The sequence below is a fragment of the Rhincodon typus genome, chromosome 31 (assembly GCF_021869965.1).
Source record: "Rhincodon typus isolate 14 chromosome 31, sRhiTyp1.1, whole genome shotgun sequence".
Taxonomy (NCBI): Eukaryota; Metazoa; Chordata; class Chondrichthyes; order Orectolobiformes; family Rhincodontidae; genus Rhincodon; species Rhincodon typus.
The window spans coordinates 4,384,816-4,406,185 of record NC_063362.1 but is presented as its reverse complement, the minus strand read 5'-3'; the positions used below and the strand labels follow the sequence as shown (position 1 = coordinate 4,406,185).

The 21,370-nt window shown below is 39.2% G+C and overlaps 1 protein-coding gene across 2 annotated transcripts in view; it reads left to right on the top strand.

Moving 5' to 3' along the window:
• The window catches only part of pex14 (peroxisomal biogenesis factor 14), a 194,380-nt gene extending 173,307 nt beyond the window's left edge, over window positions 1-21,073 (top strand). For both annotated transcript variants that reach the window (XM_048615023.1, XM_048615022.1), the window contains 3 exons: window positions 5,685-5,782; window positions 16,698-16,789; window positions 20,320-21,073. In XM_048615023.1, the coding sequence (XP_048470980.1) occupies window positions 5,685-5,782; window positions 16,698-16,789; window positions 20,320-20,758 (629 nt within the window). In that variant the 3' untranslated portion in view covers window positions 20,759-21,073. The remainder of the gene's footprint in view (window positions 1-5,684; window positions 5,783-16,697; window positions 16,790-20,319) is intronic.
• Window positions 21,074-21,370: the final 297 nt, after the last annotated feature.

Genomic DNA, 21,370 nt, shown 5'->3' with positions numbered 1-21,370 from the left:
TCATTGGTCCCTCGCATGCAAAAGTTAGATACAGGTAAAGATACAAATTGTGGCAGGACTGTAGTTTCTTAGATAACATTGGTGCTTTGAAGTAGAAATGATGGTCTTGGTTAAGTGAAGAACTCCGAGTAAGCAGAAACAAGCAGTGAGATTTCTTACAATTGATTTGTCAAGAGGTCAGTTCCCAGAGGAACTGAAAAGTTGACACAGGTTAGGGAAAATATTTCTGTCTGTTACTAACTTCCATTTCAAAGTATTATTGTGTATTACCTTGGTTGCTTGGATGACTTACAGCTAGTTTGATGGCTCTCAATGGAACTCTGTCTGCCAAACAGTTTCTATCTCATTTAAAGGCAAAATACGTGGATGCTGAAAATCTGAAACAAAAACGAGAATGCTGGAGAAACTCAGCAAGTCTCACAGCGAGAAACAGAGTTAACGTTTTGGGTCTGGTTTGCTCTTGTTCAGTACAAGTTGATTTTTTTCTTCATGTGACTTCACAAGTTTAAAAACCTTTTTTCCAAACAGGAGTCCTACTTATGCTAATTGTCATAATCCTGTGTTAACACTGAGATGCCATTCTAGTTCACATGAGAAACTATCATAATGCAATGTAAGGTTGATAGGATTCACTCTTGTTCACAACACACATAGAGCTTCACTGTTTCCTTTTCTGCAGGGTGAAAACATATGTAGACCAGCTGGAATTCTATAGTTCCTGAATTTATCTTTCAACATTTTGTTTTAGAAAATGGGGGATATATGAATTCCCTGGATGACTGTGAATGTCTATATTTAATTAGGTATTTGCTTGGGATATAGGACTACCTAAACATTAAAATGTCAAAGGACACTTGACTTGCCATGGTCATTTTAAAGTGTGTTTATGCCCAATTTTCAAAAGGATTAACCACAAGTTCATAACATACAGGGACTAGTTTAACACAGGTCCAGAATTTTGTATTTAGATATTGTGCTTAGATTTGGAGTGAATGTTTGCCATACCAAAATGTAGTGCTTTGATCAGACATGTACTTAAAAGTTCAAAAAAATTGTTTGTTTGTGGATATTGGAGCAATAGAGCTGTACAACATGGACACAGACCCTTCGGCCCAACCCGTCCATGCCGACCAGATATCCTATGTAAATCTAGCCCCATTTCCCAGCATGTGGCCCATATCCCTTTTAAACCCTTCCAATTCATATATCCATCCAGATGCCTTTTAAATGTTGTAATCGTGCCCACCTCCACCACTTCCTCTGGCAGCTCCTTCCATATATGCACCACCTTCTGCATGAAAAAGTTGCCCCTTAGATCCCTTTTAAATCTTTCCCCTCTCATCTTAAACCTATGCCATCTAGTTTTGGACTCCCCCCACCCCTGGGAAAAGACCTTGCCTATTTACCCTATCCATGCCCCTCATGATTTTATAAACCTCTATAAGGTCACCTCTCAGCCTCCAACACCCCAGGGAAAATAGCCCCAGCCTTTTCAGTATCTTCCTACAGGTCAAACCCTCCAACACTGGCAATATCCTCTGTAAATCTTTTCTAAACCCTTTCTAGTTTCACAACATCTTTCCCATAGGAGGGAGACCAGAATCTCACGCAATACTCCAACAGTGGCCGAACCAATGTCCTGTACAGCCGCAACATGACTTCCCAACTCCTACACTCAATGCACTGACCAATAAAAGTTTTTCTGAAAGTTTGGGACTAGATAGCAAAAGCAAAGCACTTTCCATTAACATATTAGCTCATTTTTTAAACATCATGAATCTGAAGGAAGGCAAAGGATGGAAATGAGGTGTAGGTACTAGTACTGTTCAGTTTAGCATTCATTCAAAACTGGGCTGGTTCTTAATTATTTAAATTATTTGTTTTGTTCATTTGTCAATGTCGCTCAAGAGTTGAAGTAATGGGGTGATTTTACTGGCAGTGAAAATCTCTGTCCTGGTCAAATAAGTTCTATGGTTGCTGCTTTATTTTGACAGTAATGGTTGTTGTTTTAAATTAAAATGAGAACATTACATTTTTGACCATCCTTGGCTCAATCCACCATTTTGTTATGCAATTCATTTCATATATAGTTTATGTATAATATTGTGATGCTTTTGTTTTACATTGAGTTTCTTGATGGTGTTTTTGTTGGAGAGCAGTATTGCTGGTGTAATTTTCTCAAGTACATTTAAAACAATGCATTCTTCATTTATTACCCTCCAGTGGTATATGTAATTCTATTTATCCTGTTGCCAAGAAATGCACTCAGTCTGCCTGTATTTGGTACCAAGTGAAGTTTGTCTTTGCTATACTTGTTTTCTGTATCTAACCAAGACAGGTTAACTTTTCAATGTCAGTGTAGGAGTTTTTTATTTAAACTGCTAAACAAAAGACTATCTTGGGGATTATGGAGAACACAAATAATACTGAGCTTTGCCAAATAGTATTCAGGTTTATTTGCTTTGTAGTCAACTGGTTTTGTTTCTCTAATCGTTATGTATTTCATTTCCACCAAGCTGGTTCCCTTCTTAATGGCATGTGGCAAATCAGGTTTACAAGAGTAGTTGTGATTCAAGTGAGCAGGGGAAATTTACTTCTTCATTCTATACCCTCACATACCCCACAAGGAACCATTCAAATAACTTGAACTTTTTATGTCCACTGTGTACTTTTAAGGATTTTACGTTTGATGCATTCCAGTATGTGAGCTGACTTCTTCAGACCCTTGTGATAATATCTCATTATGACTGCTTCACTTTCTTTTTTCATGCTGTTGGTGCTAGTCACACTGGCATTGCCCAACGAAGTCAGTCAGATCTTATATTGTATTTACTTAGCCCAATTATCAGGGATTTCCTTCACTGAATTAAAGCTGTTTAATACTCTCTTACAAGCACTTCTGTCAGGCATAAGATACAGAAGCTTGAACCCATACACACAAACAGGTTCAAGAACAGCTTCTTCCCTGCTGTTATTTGGCTCCTGAAAGAATCTCTCTGATTTCAAATAATTGTTGATCTTGCTTTGTACACTTTCTGTGCAGCTGTAACCTTGTATGCCTCACTCTGTCTAAGCACGGTATGTCCTTGTACGTTATGTTCTGCCTGTCCTGCTCACAAAATAACACTTAGGTACACGTGACAACAATAAATCAATTTTATTTTACCAGGTACTGATTAAATACAAGCATAAAGAGGTATTTCCACAAACAGCGGTGGTCAGTGACTTTAGGACGATGGTGACTTTACCTTTACCTTCCTTGTGGGCCTCGAGATTCTGACATTAGTGATCTGTAAAAACCAAAAGGGGATTCTCTCCAGAATATGTAAATTAATTACTCTGGGAAGAATAGACAATGTGTAGAAGCACTGTTTTCAGAATTTCAGGAGAAATCTACTCCACTGTATTTAGTATTGAGGGGTCACATTCTAGAACTCTCTTCCTAACCTCTTCACCTTGCTTCACCCTGCCACCCATCAAAAGTTTCCTCAAAACCCATCTCTTTGTTTCCCACCATCCTTCCACTGCCTGATATCTGGGAATATTAAACAATAGAGGTACTACATAAACTCCAATGGCTCTTTCTCCTTATTTACATTGTAATTCACCATTTCAAACATCATCAAATGATACAGCACAGGAGCAGACCACTCAGCCCTTCATGCCTGCGCCACTATGAAGTATTTTGAGTGTTTTACGACATAAAGGACACTATATCAGTGCAGGTCTTGAGCAAATAATTCTGATTTAAACATTCTGCTCTAGATACCATATCATTTTGCTGTCCTGTAGCCTCTTCAAATGAGGATATTGCCAGCTCCAGATCTTAACATATCCCCCAACATTCATCAAATTTCATTAATCCCATTTTATGAATAAAGCTTTACATAAAACATTCTGCAATATCTTAATCTAGATAATCCATAGCCTTTCACTGCAGGAGGCCTTGTGTGCATTAATCTAGATTACACCATCATTAACATGACTGAATACATTACAAGGTAAAAGAACAATCAAGGGCGAAGTTTGGTTTAAATATCCTACAGCTGACTTAAAATAATTCACTTGCTATTTATTTTATAGGATTTATGTATACACTGAATTTATTGCAAAACATTTTTGAAGAATTGCCACTTAGTTGAATGAGCATGGTTCTGTTCATGCTCGTTTAATGGTCATTGAGTGATATTGCCCAATTAGTGTCAGTTAGTGACGAATAATATGTAGTCTCATGTTAAGATCCCTTATCAACTAGGAACTTGCCTGAGAAGCTCCTTTCACAAAGGCCCTAAGCAGCTGTTGGAGAGATGTGTATCCTATTTGTCTGAATTGGATTTAAAGCAGGCCCATAAATGATGAGGACAGATTTTAATCTGCTGTGCCGTCCAGTTCTTTCATGAATTTAAATCATTTCTAAAATTAAAGGCAATAAAAGAAAATCAGTTTTATCAGCTTCTAAAAATATTCCATATTTTGTACAGCCTATGCAGTATATTTTTCTGTAGTGCATGTTGCAGAATATTAATTGAAAAATGTGACTGACAGCAGTTTTATTTGAAGAAGTTAGCATAACAATTAATTTAGTAGGTAAGGATCAAATCTGAGTGATTAGATACGAATTGTATTTGGCAAGTGTTTATAAAATTTGGATCAAACTTACTTGCCATTGTTATGCAATATATTTGAAAAGCCTAAGGTATGAAACAAAATCCCAACCTGGGCTGTAAGTGTAGTGGTTTTAGGTGCAAGTTCTAAGATCAGTGCCCTTTTTAATCCTTCTACTGGCCAATTTGTACATTAGTGACCATCTTATCGGTAACACTCCTTTAAAGAAGCATTGAACAGACGGAAAACTTCATCCAATTTTGTTAAGACAAAATATAGGAATTTCTGAAAATTGGTTAGTTATGTCTTTTTAAAGGGAAGGAAGGAATATGATTATTCCTCAAACCATTTTTTCTAGTCATCATTGTCACCATCACACAATTGCATCATTGTCAATTTGAGTTCTGCATATTACTGTTGTCACCTTGCTGTGTCAAATTCTGTTTTAACCAGTTATCCAGTTCTTAATAGGTTTTGGTCAGCTATTTGTATCACTTAAAATTAGTGAATAATCAGGAATGATGATATTAGTCCTGTGATATTAGTCTTATGTTTCTAGTTTAAAATGTTTTCTAATTTAATTTCTTATGGTGCTTTATATTAAAAAATAATTTTCTTAAACTTTTACCACTGTCAATTGTTGTAAAATAATGAGAGAGAAAATCTAATATTTTCAAATCATGCCTTAATGTTTGAGTTCAAGGGAATATTGGTTACTGGTTGCACCTGAATTCAGTGGTTACCTACTGACTTATGTCATAGAAGGGTGTACAGAAGAAGTCCACCTGTTATATACCTTGTAAATATAGTTCACTTTTAGTAGTTCAGCTAATTTGCTGAATTCTTATATCAATATTTAATCTTCCTGCTGGGATATATGTGAAAATAAAAATAGGCTGGAAATCTTAACCCCAAATGTGTAGAGTGAGGAAAAGACGAATGTTGAATCTTTTAAACCGTTGTTGTAGGTGATACAAGAAGAATACTTGTTTGGTGATGCAAAAGCATAGTGCAGCAGTTAGTGAGAGAACTATAATTAATACAAATGAAAAAAATGTTTAATTTCTTTTCTTGCATAGTGACACAACTACAAACAAATCTGACCACAGTGCAGGAGCTTCTGGAACAGCAGCAAGAAAGGTTACAAGAGCTGTCCCAAGAACTGACTGGTACCAAGGTAACTATCGTGACAAAGTCAGAATACTGTATTTCAAAAAAGGTCTATGCCCATTTGTATCTAAGTGAATTTGGGATGTCAATCATAAGAAATCAGAGTAGGAATAGGCTATGTGGTCCCTCAAGTCTGCTCTGCAAATCATTGTAAAACGTATCTGTAATATGCAAAATGATCATGAAACTGGTGGGAGGGGACAACTTGATTGAACGTAATCTTCAACTTGTTAGATATGTTTTAATCAAACTGTTCAGAGATGTTAATACACATCACTGAAGCAGGTGAAAGTTGAACTAGGGCCTTCTAGTTCAGAGGAAGGGACACTACCATTGTGCCACAAGAACCCAGTTTCCAACTTGTACTTCCGTTATCTTAATCTGTTTGTTTCTTCCAGAGCTGTGGGTTGGTTATAAGGTTGTGACTGTATCAAATATTTGCTTCAGATCACTAAACAGTGACCTCCAGATTGAGGTGCAGCACCAGCTACTTCATGGAATCCATCAACTTCTTCAAAGAAACCCATTAATATGAAACATATGCCTTGGATGTCTAGTGCCTTGGTTGATGCACTGCAACATTTAATAAGCTATTACTACAGTCACTTTGTGTGTGTGTCCCTTTGATTTCCTTGAAGCTTTCTTTTCTTCCCTTTGCAAACAATTAGCAAATTAATTGTGTCATTACACCAAAAACATTCCCTTTGGCTTGTGCAAGACAGAAATTTGGAAAGAATCATTGAAGTTATTTAGTTATTTGGGCACTACTGAAGTTCTGCTCTGAGTTTAGTTCCAGCAAGCTTGCCTCTACAACCTAATCACTAACAGCACAAAAAATTGCTGCCAGTGAGTTATTTTATGTCAACACCACTATTCCCCAAATGGTATAGCATTTGTAAGGAGGAAGGGAAAAGCAAATAGGAAGAATAGTAAACTTGATACTGGACAAATAGATCACAAAAGCTGAAGCAAAACAAAAAGCAAATAAATGGAGAACTCCAGTTAAAGTGTAGTTATTCTTAAGCAATGTGTTTAGAAATGTTGTAACAGAATTCTGGGGCAGTTGGGATTCGAATCTCTTGGTCCAGATATAGGGACGTTACCACTGTGACACAAGAGCCTCCAAAGCAGAGTGTTTATCCTTTGATCAATAAAAGAAATTGAGGAGGGAGTGTAACTCGAGTGAAATTAATCAAACGAGGATAACAGATTGGGCTGACATTTTGTAAGGATGAATTATCTAAACTTTAAACCATGGAACTCTGTCCAGTTATAGCTTAACTAGACTGCATTTATCAGATGATCAGCTGGATGTCTTTCCATATCATTGAATTAGAGCATCTTTATCTTAAGTGGGAGAAAAAGAAATGCCAAGACTGGATATCACCCCTATCATTTACTTCATGTTAGCATTTGTGTTGTTCAAAGCCCAGACCAGTTGATGAAGTAAAAGTTATTGTCCATGTCTATTGTGTTGTGCCTTTTCTACATTTTTCTTTATCTCTTCATGTCCCCCTCCATCCAACCCATCCCGAAATATCCTGCTGACTTTCAGCATCAGGCTGCCACAGTGACTATTGCATGATCAAGCAGGGGGGAGGCTATAGAACCTATAGAACTTCACCCTAAGGTGTGCCACACTTTTAGGAGCAGAAGGAAAACATGCCTTTAGCCTAATATGGTCAACTGTGACTCAGCAAGACACATTCTTCCTCTGAGTCTCATTCCCAAGACTCCAACACAAAAATCCAGGCCGATGTGCCAGTGTAATAATTGAAGGGTTGGTGAATTGGCAGTGTTGCCATCTTTGGGTGAGTGTTAAAATGCTCCTCAGATGTACACAAAAGATCTTGCAGCACTGTGTCCTGGAAGAGCAGAAGAATTGTGCCCATTGTCCTGGCAAATACTTATCCCTCATTCAATATCACTAAAACCTTGTTATCTGAGATTCTCCAACATCTGCAGTTCCTACTATCTCTGTAACTAAGTTTTTGGGTTACTGAAGCTAGCTGAAGAGCTGCTAAACGGACATGATAAATATGCAACTCCCACAAGTCAGGAGAATGTTGGAGATGTTTAGGCCAGCATAGCTTGTGTATGTTCCTTCAACAGCATATACTGAATCTCCTGAAATCCACAGGGAAGGATCCTTCTCAAAGACACTGCCAGCTAAGAGCTGGAGAAGCACTCCAATTGACACAGGAACTTAAAGGAACGAACAAGCCACGTGCTGGTCTGAAATCACATACTGTGGTGGGGACATAGTCCACATCCTACTAACAACTGCCCCAAACCCCTCAGGGCAGTGGAGTAGCAGTGTTCGGGCCTGGGGCCTGTCTGCTTTCATCTGAGATAACAGGGTGTGGAGCTGGATCAACACAGCAGGCCAAGCAGCATCAGAGGAGCAGGAAAGCTGACGTTTCGGGTCTGGACCCTGTCTTTTTTTACTCTCTCTCTCTCTCTCCTTTGCTTTTTTTTTCTTCTTTATTCCTTTTTTTCCTTTTTTCCTTTGTCAGTGGCGTAGGTCCCTTTCACAGATTGTGAGCAGCAGCGGGTGCGGCCCCTTTCCCGAGGGCTTGGCAGCAGCAGATTCCTTTGCTGAAATGGCGGTCCAAGGAAACGGCAGCAACGTAAGCCAAAAGAGGCGCAGGCAGCTTCAGTGTGGCGGGCCTAGCATCAGGTTTGAGCCCAATTCAGGACCCACTCCTTCAGCGGCCGCTGCATTGCCAAGACTGGCCCAGCGCAGACTCATGGCGACGATCACGTTGCTGGAGGCAAGATGACGCCAACGAGTGGTGATACAGTAGCAGCGGTGGCCGCAGGCCGTGGCTGGGCCACGACCTGACAGTGGAGGCATTCTGGTTGTGCTGATGTGCAGGGACTCGGGGCACCTGAGTGTTCGCAGACTGAGGGATTTTGTTTGTCGCTTTGTGTTTCTGGCACTGAGGATTCATGGAGGAGTTGGGGGGAATGATATGGATGTTTCCTTTTCTTTTGGCCCTTTCTTTTATTTCTACTTCTTCTGTTTTTAATTCTGTCTTTTGTATACTGAGATTGTGCTGGAGGATGGTGACTTTGTACACTTTTCACTGTACTCCTTTATTCCTATACTTGAGTACACGTGACAATACAATCCAAATCAGTGATTTGCCACCAGTTGACTGCACATATCACCATCTACAACCTGGTAACTGATCCAAGTGAGGGTCCAGGAAATAGTCTAACATAGAAAATCTGGTCAGTCTGCAACTGGTCAAGGATAGGCTGGGAAGATGTGGCCACTTGCTCCAAAATTGGAACATGAGAAACTGCTCCAGTTGTGACAATGGACATCAGAGTCAGGCCATCACCACCCTGTGCCCTGAGAGATGCACTCCTGATGGCATTGTATCCATTCGCACTATCAGCTGAAGCTGTTGAATGAATTCTTAGCCTCAGTGTCAAACTGTAACTGCTTTCTGAGCTGCATGAATAACTAAAAAGCTCCTACTCTCTCCCAGTTCAGCTCCATATCAACTTTTGTCTTATACTGTTGTGAAGTGCTTTGAGATACTTCTCGTGGAAGTGGTTGTGTGCTGGTAATGTTGCTGGGCTAATAATCAAGCACTCAACTAACGTTCTGGGGAGCAGAGTTTGAATTCCACCACGGCAGATGGTGGAATTCAAATTTAATTTTTAAAATCTGGAATTTAAAAGCTAGTCTAGTGGCAATCATTTCAATTGATGTAAAAACCCAGCCTGTTCACTAGTGCCCTTTTCAGGAAGGAAATCTGCCATCCTTTCCTGGTCTAGTCTACATGTGACTCCGGACCAACAGCAATGTGGTCAGCCCTTCACTGCCCTCTGGGCAATTTGGGACGGCCAGTGACACCCACATCATCCATGAATGAATGAAAAAAATTAAAGACCTTTAGAAATGCACATTGTTGTCAAAGCAGATTGTTGAATTAAAGTTCATGGCCTCTTTTTTTTTTCCCGAACTGAAATACCTCAACAGTGAGGACCTAGAAGGGAACTTCAACAAATAAGAAGTGTAACTGTAGAAAGCTATCTAACATTTCTGTGCTATATCTATTGAACATTCACAATTGAAGTGCTTCCCTGATTTTGGTTTGAAAGAGAAGTGGAAACCTCTAATTGTTAACACTTAACAGCCATAGAAAAATGATGTCTGCTTACTGGGGCAAGTATATATAGAATTAACACATTCTTCTAAAATGCAAAGTTTATTCCAGTGATGTTTGCCTTAATCAACTTTAGACCCTCATGAGACTAATGTTATTACTGACTTGAACATGCACAAGATTCATTCAGTTCCTTTCAAACCATCAGAAAGCATCAAAGGTTCTCTGATGTGTTTCTACAGTCTGTTAACCTATAAATCTGCACATTTCTCTCCAGCTTGTGAGTGATGAAAGTAAGAAACGATGAGTGAAGCCAAAAACTGGGGGTCTGAATATAAACAAAAAAAAATTATATAGTTGTGGTGCAAGTCATCATTGATTCCTTGCCAGTCTTCCAACTGTCCAGCTGCATGCAAGCATAACCTCCCTCAAAGATCCCACTTCAGACATAGGCATTCATCTGTTTCTTTTATGCTGAAGTTATACTCTATGGCCTGGAGTTTGTGTTCAAATAAGTATTAATGCCACTAACAGTTGACATCTAAGTAACTTGAAAACTTAACCAAGTTGTTGGTACAGGTGAAACTCCACAAGGAGCGAGGATTCCCTCACTGTGTGAATTTGCTTTATTATGGCTCTGCAGAAATTATTAATACAGGTGAAAATAGCAGAGCTCAAGGTGCAGTAAATAGAAGGAATGCCCAAAGAAACTTCAAAAGGGAACTGCTGCAGTATCTGTCAAAACTGATTCATATTAGAGTAATTTGAACAAAAGATTAAGGCAGAATTATTCTATACATTATGCATACAAGTTTACATCATTTTTAAAAGCTAAATGATATTCATTTTAAAAGTTCATAAATGTATACACATTTTTATAGAAAACAATAATGTTAAAAAGTCTCAACAGTTTAAAAGGTCAAATCCCCCACCCATAGCCTTTTTAAAATAAATGATTTACAGTAGTAGTGTCCTCACTGGCCCAAACCTTTTACTTATTTGCAAAGTGACTCCAGATTTTCCTGTCTCCTGGAAATACCAGGTATAAAATGTTGTAACAAAACTATTTACATATTAATAGCCCAAGTTCTTTTCAGTGTTAGCTCTTCTAAAGTTGAGGCCAGAAAATGTAGTTACAAAGTTCTGGAGAGCACAGAATGGCTCAGTGCAACTTTGAGTCATTTGCAACAGAGCACGTCTTCCAGAATTCCTGTGCCTCTCACCAGCACTGTGTGGTAAACGCTGCTAGCTTTGCCATCAATAGTACAGCCAAATTAGAGCTTTGCATTGATGTGTACTGCTAAAATGAGATGTGCATTACCAAGTTCCAAACTTGCATCATTTCAGACTTGTCTATCACCTGCTCATTATTTGCATAATTCGTCAAGTACAATAGATCTTGAACTGGTACAAAGCTGACTTTTTAACTTGGCACTAAAAGAGCTTGAGTGTTCTATTGGGTGATACCTTTAAATTTCAAAAGAAAGATCATACAATAATGATTCCTTTTGCAATATTAAATATTACACAAGTATTAAAAGGACTAGTGTGTAGAGTTCCACTCAGAGAGGGGAAGCTTGTTTTGGTTCATTGCAGAGTCACACAAGTGGCAGTAAAATTTTGCCTGCCCACTCTCGGCACTGCAGGATCATTTTACTAATACTACAGTAAAACTGATATATTTGAAGAGTCAGAGGCAGTTCTAACAAAACATCTGCACTGGACAGAAATTGGCCTGATCAAAAAGCAGGGCACAGGGGTTAATGCTTTGAATAAGATATTTCTCCTGGTAAATGGTGGAGGAACTATTATCTACATAAAATGACAAGAGTGTGTTGAAAATCGGCAGATGTTACATTCCACCTTGGACCAGGTACGAACTTTAACATGTGTGAAACAAAGGTTCTAATGAAGCAGTGAAATAACACAACAGGCAGCTCATATTACAGCCCTCGGAATTAATTTCAAATTTACGTTGGAAACATAAGGGCCTTATATCAAAGCCAGTGTGGAAAACTGCAGAATTGTTTCCAGGTGCTCAAAGAGTGATTAGCAACACATGTTTCTTATACAAACCACTCATCGTTGAGGCTTAGGGGTTTATGACTGTTAAGCTGTTAACATTACTTAAGTGATTACAGTTGGCAGCCGTGCAGCCCTATGAGGCAGCATTACCTGTGCGCGCACATTCAAAGACATAGTTCAGCAATATGTTGATCAATACCAAAATATTGCAATTTTTCCTCTTGAATTCTGTTGATATGTGCTGTATTAGATGATTGGATTAAAAACTCCCACTCTCCTTCCAAAAACTCATACTGACTCTCGAATACTTTCTTGTCTGATGTAAAAAGTCAGATGTTCCAAAGCTGTAATTTAAATACAACTTCATGTTTTGAGCTGTAGAATCCATAGAAATCGTGAACCCCAGTCGTATGGCTATGATCACCCAAATTGCTCAGTGCGGACGTGTTTATGTTCGGTCGAGTTATGGAAGGATCTTGTAGAACACTGGCAGTGTCCCTACTATTAGGCCAGAAGCTTCTGGTTCAAGTTCCACCTGTATCATAACATATTTATATTGGGGTGGGCACAGTGGCTGAGTGGTTAGCACTGCTGTCTCACAATGACAGGGACCCAGGTTCGATTCCAGCCTTAGGTGACTGTCTGTGTGGGTTTCCTCCAGATGTTCCGTTTTCCTCCCACAGTCCAAAGATGTGCAGGTTGGATGAATTGGCCATGGGAAATGCAGGGTTACGGGGATAGAATGGGGGGGGGTGTCTGGGTGTAATGCTCTTCGGAGGGTTGGTATGGACTTGATGAGCCAAATGGCCTGCTTCAACACTGTAGGAATTCCGTGATTCCATGAATCAGACTGAAAAATATAAACTCTCCTAACCCATTTCGTTCAGCATGAAAAACCATTGTACGTCTAAATAAAAACTGAAAGAACTGTGGATACTGTAAATCAGGAACAAAAACAAAGTTGCTGGAAAAGCTCAGCAGGTCTTGTAGCATCTGTGAAGGAAAAAACTGTTCTGAGGAAGGGTCACTGGACACGAAACACTAACTCTGTTTTTTCCTTCACAAATGCTGCCAGACCTGCTGAGCTTTTCCAGCAACTTTGTTTTTGTTCCATTATATGTCGAACATAGATTTTGTGTAATATTTCATTCTGTAGCTTAGATATCCTGGGCATACTGATGACAAGTCTATACCTTTCTCGAGACTTGCAAAGTTGACTGTTTACATGCAATAATGCTGTGCTACAGTTTGTACAATTGTAACCTGGACTAGTATTATCCCCCAAGTAATTCTGTTAACAGCAAAACCTGTCTCATAGACTTGGCCTTAAGTAACCAATTGTCCCAAAGACATTGAGCCTAGGTTGCAATTTCCAAACTTCAGTATTGGTTCAATCTTAAAAAAGATCCATTTCCTTAATTGCTGATATAAAGAGAACAATGACTTTGGATCGGAGATTCTATGAAACTAGTGATGAGAAATTCTGATGTATTTGGTATTCTTATTAACTAAAAAAGCACTCTCTTTCAAGGCCGAAAATGCAGGGCAGCCCTCAGTAGGTCAGAGCAACATCTCTTGAGCAATTGCCAGAGAAGGTCATGAACCTGTAAGGTTAACCCTGTCTTTATCTCCCCAGGGAATGCCTGACATCTTGAGTATTTCCAGCATTTTATTTTATTTTCAAATTTTCAGCACCTGCCATATTTTATTTTATATATTTTTTTTCTTTACAGTTTAGTTCTAATTGATTTGAAGTTTGCTCGTTATGACCTAATTCCTTTTTTAAACTGAAAAAAGTGCTGATTCCCCTCTTTGGTTTTTTACAAACTAAAATAATATGCAGAAGTAGTGTTGGGATTAATATGAGTATCTTTTCTTAACATAGTGGTTTTTTTGGTAATTTTTTTGTAAATTCTGCAAAAATTCTTAGAACAAGAGGTTAAAGAAAAAGCAAGTTGTGTGTGTCATTTCACTTAAACCACTCTAAGACAAAATAAGACTGTCAAACAATCTTGTTTGTGGGAGTTTGCTTTGTGCAGATTGCCTGCTATGTTTCCCATATTAGAATAGTGACTGTTTCAAAAAGTACTTCGTTGGCTAGAAAGTGCTTTGAGGCATTCTGAGATTGATACATGTGCGGCATAAATGCAAGTTGGTTTTTCTTTTTCTTCTGTGGCTATCGTTGTCAATGTTTGGTTGCAGAAGTTGACTCATGACAAACCTTTCCCCATTATTCGAAAACTATTATCAGCCAGAAACAAGTTATTTTCAGCTTCAGGATAACACAATTGATAGCAAGAGTTTGCAACTTCTATCAAGTGCCTTCCAATGATCGTTGGCCCAGTAGCAGCAAAACAACTCAGATAGTCATTATCCATGTCTGTCATACTGCTCTGTCCTCAGGATTGGCTGAATTAATTTGGACTATTCAGCTGTAGCCCATTTAATATGTAAACTTAGCATAAAATTGCTTTCAGTTAAATATTTGGTGTGATAGCAATGCAGCATTATACCCCAAAAACTTTGCCAGAAAGCATGTGTGTTGTTTTTCATGAATAATTTTCAAAGTTGGTAGGTTTCATATTCCCAAGTTGTTGTTCTTTGACTTTGACATAAATTCTTTGTGTAAATGATAGAGAACAGATGAGATCAGGCTTTAATGTGACGCTGCTGTGTGATGATGACCTGCTCGCATTCGCCCAGACATGAACGTGAGCACTACCACTTGGGTGAAATACTGGTGTCTAAAGTTTTTGAGAAGACTTGTAGCTCGGGTTGTGGATGAGGTTGTTGGTTTGTTTGCCGAGCTGGTGGGTTGGTTTGCAGACGTTTAGTCACCATACTAGGCAACATCATCAGTGCGCCTCTGATGAAACATTGTTGATCTGACCTGCTTGTTATTTAAAAAACCGTTTTCAAAAACAACGGCTACCCAAAAAGCGTAGTCCGCCAGTATTTACTCAACAGACACCAACAGGAAGACACAGCACGCCAGGATACACTAGTCACCTTGCCATACATCAAGAACGTATCAGAGAGGACCATCTGACTACTCTGACCACGAGGAATCATGGTAGCACACAAACCCACAGCTACACTATGACAACTAACAATAAGAATAATAGGATCCCATACCCACAACTAACAGGACCAATGTTATATATAAAATCCCATGTAAGGACTGCCAGAAATACTACACCTGACAGACTGGGAGAAAACTAGCTATCAGGGTACATGAGCACCAATTAGCTTCCAAAGGAAACGACCAACTATCACTTATTTCCATACACTTGGACAAGAAGGCCACCAGTTCAACTGGGACAACGTAACCATACTAGGATAAGCCAACCAAAGACACACAAGGGAATTCCTAGAGGCCTGGTACTCAACCCGGACCTCCATCAACAAACATGTGGAAATAGACCTCATATACCAAACACTACGAAGCAGAACCAGAAATGAGGCCAACCACCACACCAGATCGGACCCATATTAACAACAAGCAGGACAGACTGACAGTGGCTCATCGGAGGTGCACTGATGATGTTACCTAGTACGGTGAAGAAACATCTGCAAACCAACCTACTAGCTTGGTGAACAAATCAACAACCTCATACTGGTGTCTATGAAACCATGGCCCTGGTTAAGAAACTATATTTGAGGGAAGTATTACCATTTGGGACATGTTCAAACACTTCTTTTCAATGGCTGAATGCCGCTTACAATAAGTAGCCTTATTCTGTAATGAACCAATTCCTTCATGTTCCACTGTTACATATTGTTTAGTGTGCTGAGATTTAACGTTTTACTTTGAAGAATAAATAACATATCCATCATATTTATTCGAGTACCTTCAGAGGTAGAAAATAATAAGGTGCTACTCTGTACAGGTTAAAAAAGCTTGATCAGATTTACCTACAAGTGATAAAAATATGTGGAAGAAAAGGCATGGTAAGATGCCAGAAGGAATACAGAGACAAATCCCACTGTTCATTGTTTCTGATAATGCAGCACTGTACTAGCACTACACTTCAATGTCGTTTTGGATTTTATGTGTATACTTCCAGTGCTCTTCAGTGTGCTTTAAATTTCTGTCAAGGAGATCACTTCAATTAAATCCAAATTCCCCAGAATTTTTGTTATGTTCGATTAATGTTTATACTGTGATCATGCTGTGCACACCTGAGGCATTTGTGGTACGCTAACTAGGTAGGCTCACTACCTGTCTGTTTAAACAAAGCCAGGGCCTTTAGCAAGAATTAAAACATGGCATTTCTTGCACCAGTGCACTCTTCTAGGTGTGAGAACCACAGATTACGTCTTTCTGCTGGCTTTCTACCAGAGCACAAAATATGGACCTATTTTGTCACAGATGTAACCATTCAAGCTGCTTGAATAGTTTCTGTTTATCTCCTGGGAGAAAATGTACATTCAGTGGTGCTGAAAATTGAAACAGTAGGTTGGCTAGATACCAATGACCACCAACTGGCGGAGGACAGAACAATATTTTTCAAATTGGGGTCACATTAGCATTAGTAAGAGAGACCCACAGGTAGATCAGCACCTCCCACGTTCAACGTTGAGAATGGGGAAAGTCGAATGAATAAACAGCATAAAAATTTTTAAATGTAATATGATTTATGTAATAAGACTTGGCACCCCAGATACCAGTTATATAACACTACGCAGCCAATAGCTTATTCAGTTGAAAATATATTTTAATATATTTTGTTTACCTTTGAAACTTAAGTCCAGTTATTCTGGTTTCTTTAGGTTGCCTCTTCAACAAATTGGCTTCTGGAATCTCAGAATGTGAATGAATTGAAAGCTGAGATCACCTCATTGAAAGGGCTTCTCCTAAGCAGGTAAAGTTAACCTGGATTGGCACTGAAATTTGTCTGAAAGGACCCCTTTACTCTTTGCGCAAAAGGAGCGCCTTCACTAAAAGTTTTGTAAAACCTGATTACCATTCAGTAATGATCCTTAAGATGAGCTTCCTCAAAGTCAAATTGGAAGAACCATGGTCTACTGGGACCAGTGGATCCAGGTTCAATGCCTAATCTACACAGCTAGACAGTCAAAGCTAATGGCTTCAAGATCGTAAGCTAGAGGAGTCATAGAGATCTACAGCACAGAAAAAACCCCTTTGCCCCGACATGTCTGTGCTTCTCAAAAACAACCACCTAATTATTCTATTCCCATGATCAGAAAATAATCAGAAAATGTTTTCACTGCTGATTATAGTCCAAAGGCAGAGGCTGCTCCCCACAGTCATAGCATCTTTTTAACACACACTTTTGGAACTTGAATATCAAGAACAACTTGAAGTTCTAACAAATGTGGAACTGTATTCCAGTAAGAGCACATTCCATTTGAGAAAATAGGCAAAAACAAAAGTGTGCAAGGTGGTAACTGGAAAATACATTTTTAAAGAAGTATTTTTTCAGACAATTGCACAATGATGCCCTCACAGAGCGCTCATTTTAAACTTTACCCTCCATCTTCATCCACCCATTCCCTAATTCATCTTATTTATTGTTGTGAATGGTTCTTAGAGAGTTGGTGTTCCCAGGTTGGCATTTAGTTATTTAGGTTATCTCTATTCTCCTGACACCTTCCTGGGAAATGATCTCATCTTTGACTTTTGGAGGCAGCCTTTACACAAAACCTTGCCATTGTTCTCCCAGTTTGTTGCCATGGGAAATTCCCATAGGATTGTCACATCATTTTTCCAGAAATGTTTTACACATAATGCAGGCTGGCTCACAATCAAAAAAACCCACCAAATTAATAAAATGAGTTTTTTTTTAAAACTCATAGGATGTGGGCATTGCTGACTAGGTTAACATTTATTGCTCATTTCTAGTTGCTCTTGAGAAGATGATGTGGAGCAAGTTGCAGCACTTGACACAATGTTAGTGATTGAATGGTGACATATTTCCAAGTCAGGGGTATTTGTGATTTTGAAGGGGACCATGCGAGTTCAGAAAACGAAAAATGCTGCAGATCGCAGTGGGTCAGACAGCATCCATGATAGACAGCAAGCTAGCTAGCTCTGATAAAGCGTCATCTCGACTCAACGTTAGCTTGCTCTCTCTGTCCGTGGATGCTGTCTGACCTGCTGTGATCTCCAGCATTCCTTGTTTTCAGCATTTGCAGTAATTTGCTCCTAATTTGCAAGTTCTGTTGTTTCTAGTGCCATTGTTCCCTCTATTTGTAGAGACAGTGGGTTTGTGAGTTGCTGTCAGAGAAGCCTTGATGTATGACAGCAGTAGTTTTAGATTCCTTAGGATTGTCATCCATATTCTCACTGAGTATTATTTATTTTCTTGAGACCAATGACAGTAGCCTTTCTTGCATCGAGACCCAAAGGAATTCCTATGCCAACCAATTTCTTGTAATACTGTTATGTCACCCTGGCATTATAATGTGATCCTTTGCTCTATAAACTGAATATAATTATTTTATATGTAATCATGTAGGTTTCTAATCTATCTCACAATGAACACACAGGGAACCACCTAATCAGCCTACATCATGAGGCAGACCGGTTGTTTCTCTCAATAGAATTTACTAACTCACCTTTAGAGACTCCCTAGGTTTAGCAGTTTGATTTCTGTCTCTTTCTTTGTCTGGGATTTGGTCAACAGGACTGACAATTGAATCTGTCGCAGTCTTTCTAGAGGTGTATTTTCCCAAAAACTTCCATACTGTGAATATAGGTAGAGAACTTATTACACCATCGTCTTTAAAGTGGGATCGTGAATCAAGGTAAAAACTAAAAGAACTGCGGATGCTGTAAACGAGGAACAAGAACAGAAGTTGCTGGAAAAGCCCAGCAGGCCTGGCAGCATGTGTAAAGAGAAAATCAGAGTTAACGTTTCGGGTGCGGTGACCCTTCCTTGTTCTGATGGTGCCAGACCTGCTGAGCTTTTCCAGTAACCTGTTTTTGTTCATGAATCAAGGTAATCATTTCCAGGCTGTCTCGCCAATTATTGGGTGTGCTCCGTAACATATTGGTCTCTTCTTTGTAAACAGTCTACCACTCAGCACCCAGGTGGGAAAGGGAGACTGGCCCTTTTGAGAATTAACCCTCAAAAACTCCTGAATCTGACCATATCTCAGAAATCTAGGTTGAACCAATATTCTCTGTGAGATCTAATAACTAACCACTGCAAGGCATGAAAGGCCCATCCAAACTTCAGAACTTTACTCCAAAAATATTCTTAAAAGATTCCAGGCTTCTCACACAATGATTTCTCCTCCTGTAATTGATAATAGTAACTTGCTCCTTATTTATAAAGGAGTGGGTTTTGTGATTCACCTCACTATGGATTGTCCAGAGATTTTTCTCTGGTGTATCAGCAGGGATTTTTCAGTGATCCAGTGTCTATTTCAGCATCGACCTTTTCCAGAGGACCTTGGCCATGCGTGAGCAAAGCAAGTGAAGGTAAGGCTCTCCGGTTAAAGACTTCTTGCTAAGGCACTTGAGTGTAAAGCAGGAAAGTTTTAAAACGCAAGGAGTATAAATTACTTTTAAAATATGTGCTAGAAGCAGAATAAATATTGAGACATAGAGATGGAATTAAGTGAAAGAGAAAAGAGACAAAAAGGGAAGTTCAAGAAGATCTGAAGTCTACAACAATAACTTTGCTCTGAAGGGATGAGATTCCACACTTGTAACTTGTTTACAGAACCAGACACCATTATAAATTCACTGAGTTATTAAATGTATTATAATAACCTTTTCAACAGTGCTTAGTGTGGAACTTTGTTGGCAAGGTTTAGCAAGTTCACATTTTTCGGAGATTTCAATGGCAGTGAGGACTAATACTGTAGAGAAGCAGTGTGGCTCTGATAGCAGCAGCATTTAAAATTTGAGGACACCAGAGTTGGTCATATTACTATAGAAAGGTCCAGGCCATTGTCTTTCAGTCTAAGATGGAGTTTGAGATTAATGAGTGATCATCAACAGCATAATTGAATGCAGACGTTCTCTCTATTGAGCTTGAAATAAACAAAATTCAGAATTATGCTGTTCTTAAAATCAGATAATCGTGCAGTATTTTATTTAAATCATTTGTAGACTCCCTGTGGAAGGAGAAAATCACTTTACCTTTAGGCAAAAAAAAACTTAGCCCCTTAGAATTATAGTCAAGGTTATGGGGAAAAGGCAGGAAAGTGGAGTTGAGGATTATCAAATTAGCCATGTTCTCATTGAAAATAGGAACAGATTCGATGGGCTGAAAGGCCTACTTCTGCTCCTGTATCTTATGGTTTTGTAGTGTACAAAAGCCTAACTAATTTACTACTGCTGCTGCAGTTATTCCCAGTGGATTTTTCTGAGACTTAGCTCCTGGTTATTAACACTCAAAATCTTGTAATTTGGTTGCAGGCGACAGTTCCCATCTTCACCCTCAGCTCCAAAGATACCCGCCTGGCAGATTCCAGTCAAGCCATCAACAATAACCACATCGGTAACGGCCAATCACAACAACAGCAGCAGTGACATCTCACCGGTCAGCATTGAATCTGCTTCATCCTCTCCAGCCACAGAGAACCATAGCCATGAAGGGGCCAGTCTCAGTGGCCATGTCATTAACAGCAGCAATGTTGACGTTAAATGTCAGGTGAGGATGGAAGTCCAAGGTGAAGAAGATAAAAAACAAGAGAATGAAGATGAGGATGAAGATGATGATGTCAGTCATGTGGATGAGGAGGATTGTCTGAATGTACAGACAGAGGATAGACGAGGTGGGGATGGACAGATAAATGAGCAAGTGGATAAACTACGGCGTCCAGAAGGTGCCAGTAATGAGAATGACATTGACTAATTTGCAAATGTGACTGGCCTCCACAAGCAGAAAGTCCTTAATTCCATTAATTGACTGTAAATATTTGCTTATTGCATCCTGAGTGGTGGATTTTTGCAATCCAGCAAATTACACATGTAGCACATGTAAACTCCAGATGTATATGTGTGGCTAGTTACACCCAGGTACATTTTGGTGCAACATCATTGCATGACCAGGTCTGAAGAGTCAAGGGTTTATTTTAGCACGCAAAGAGTGAAGTGCCTCGTTGGCGAAGAAGTCAAAACGCTCACTGTAATCTACCTGGTCATAGATTAAAGACCCCATAAAATTCCACACTTTGCTTGTGATGTGTTTTGTCAGCACTTGGTCAACTATCAATATGATTCAGAATCAGCCAATTAATCGCTTGGGGATCGGTCTCAACTTTTGTATGAAGTAGTTGTGACAAAAACAGCACTTTCTTGGGTGTCAGCTGCTAGAAGCATCTCAAGAACCTGGTGCAGTTGAAGCCTGCTAAGAACATGACTGGAAATGATGAATTTGTGTTTGAACAATTAGTGTACAATAGGAGTGAATGGAAATGGCGCGTTGATGTTTCATGTTTGCATTAGAACATCTTTGCATTTGGGT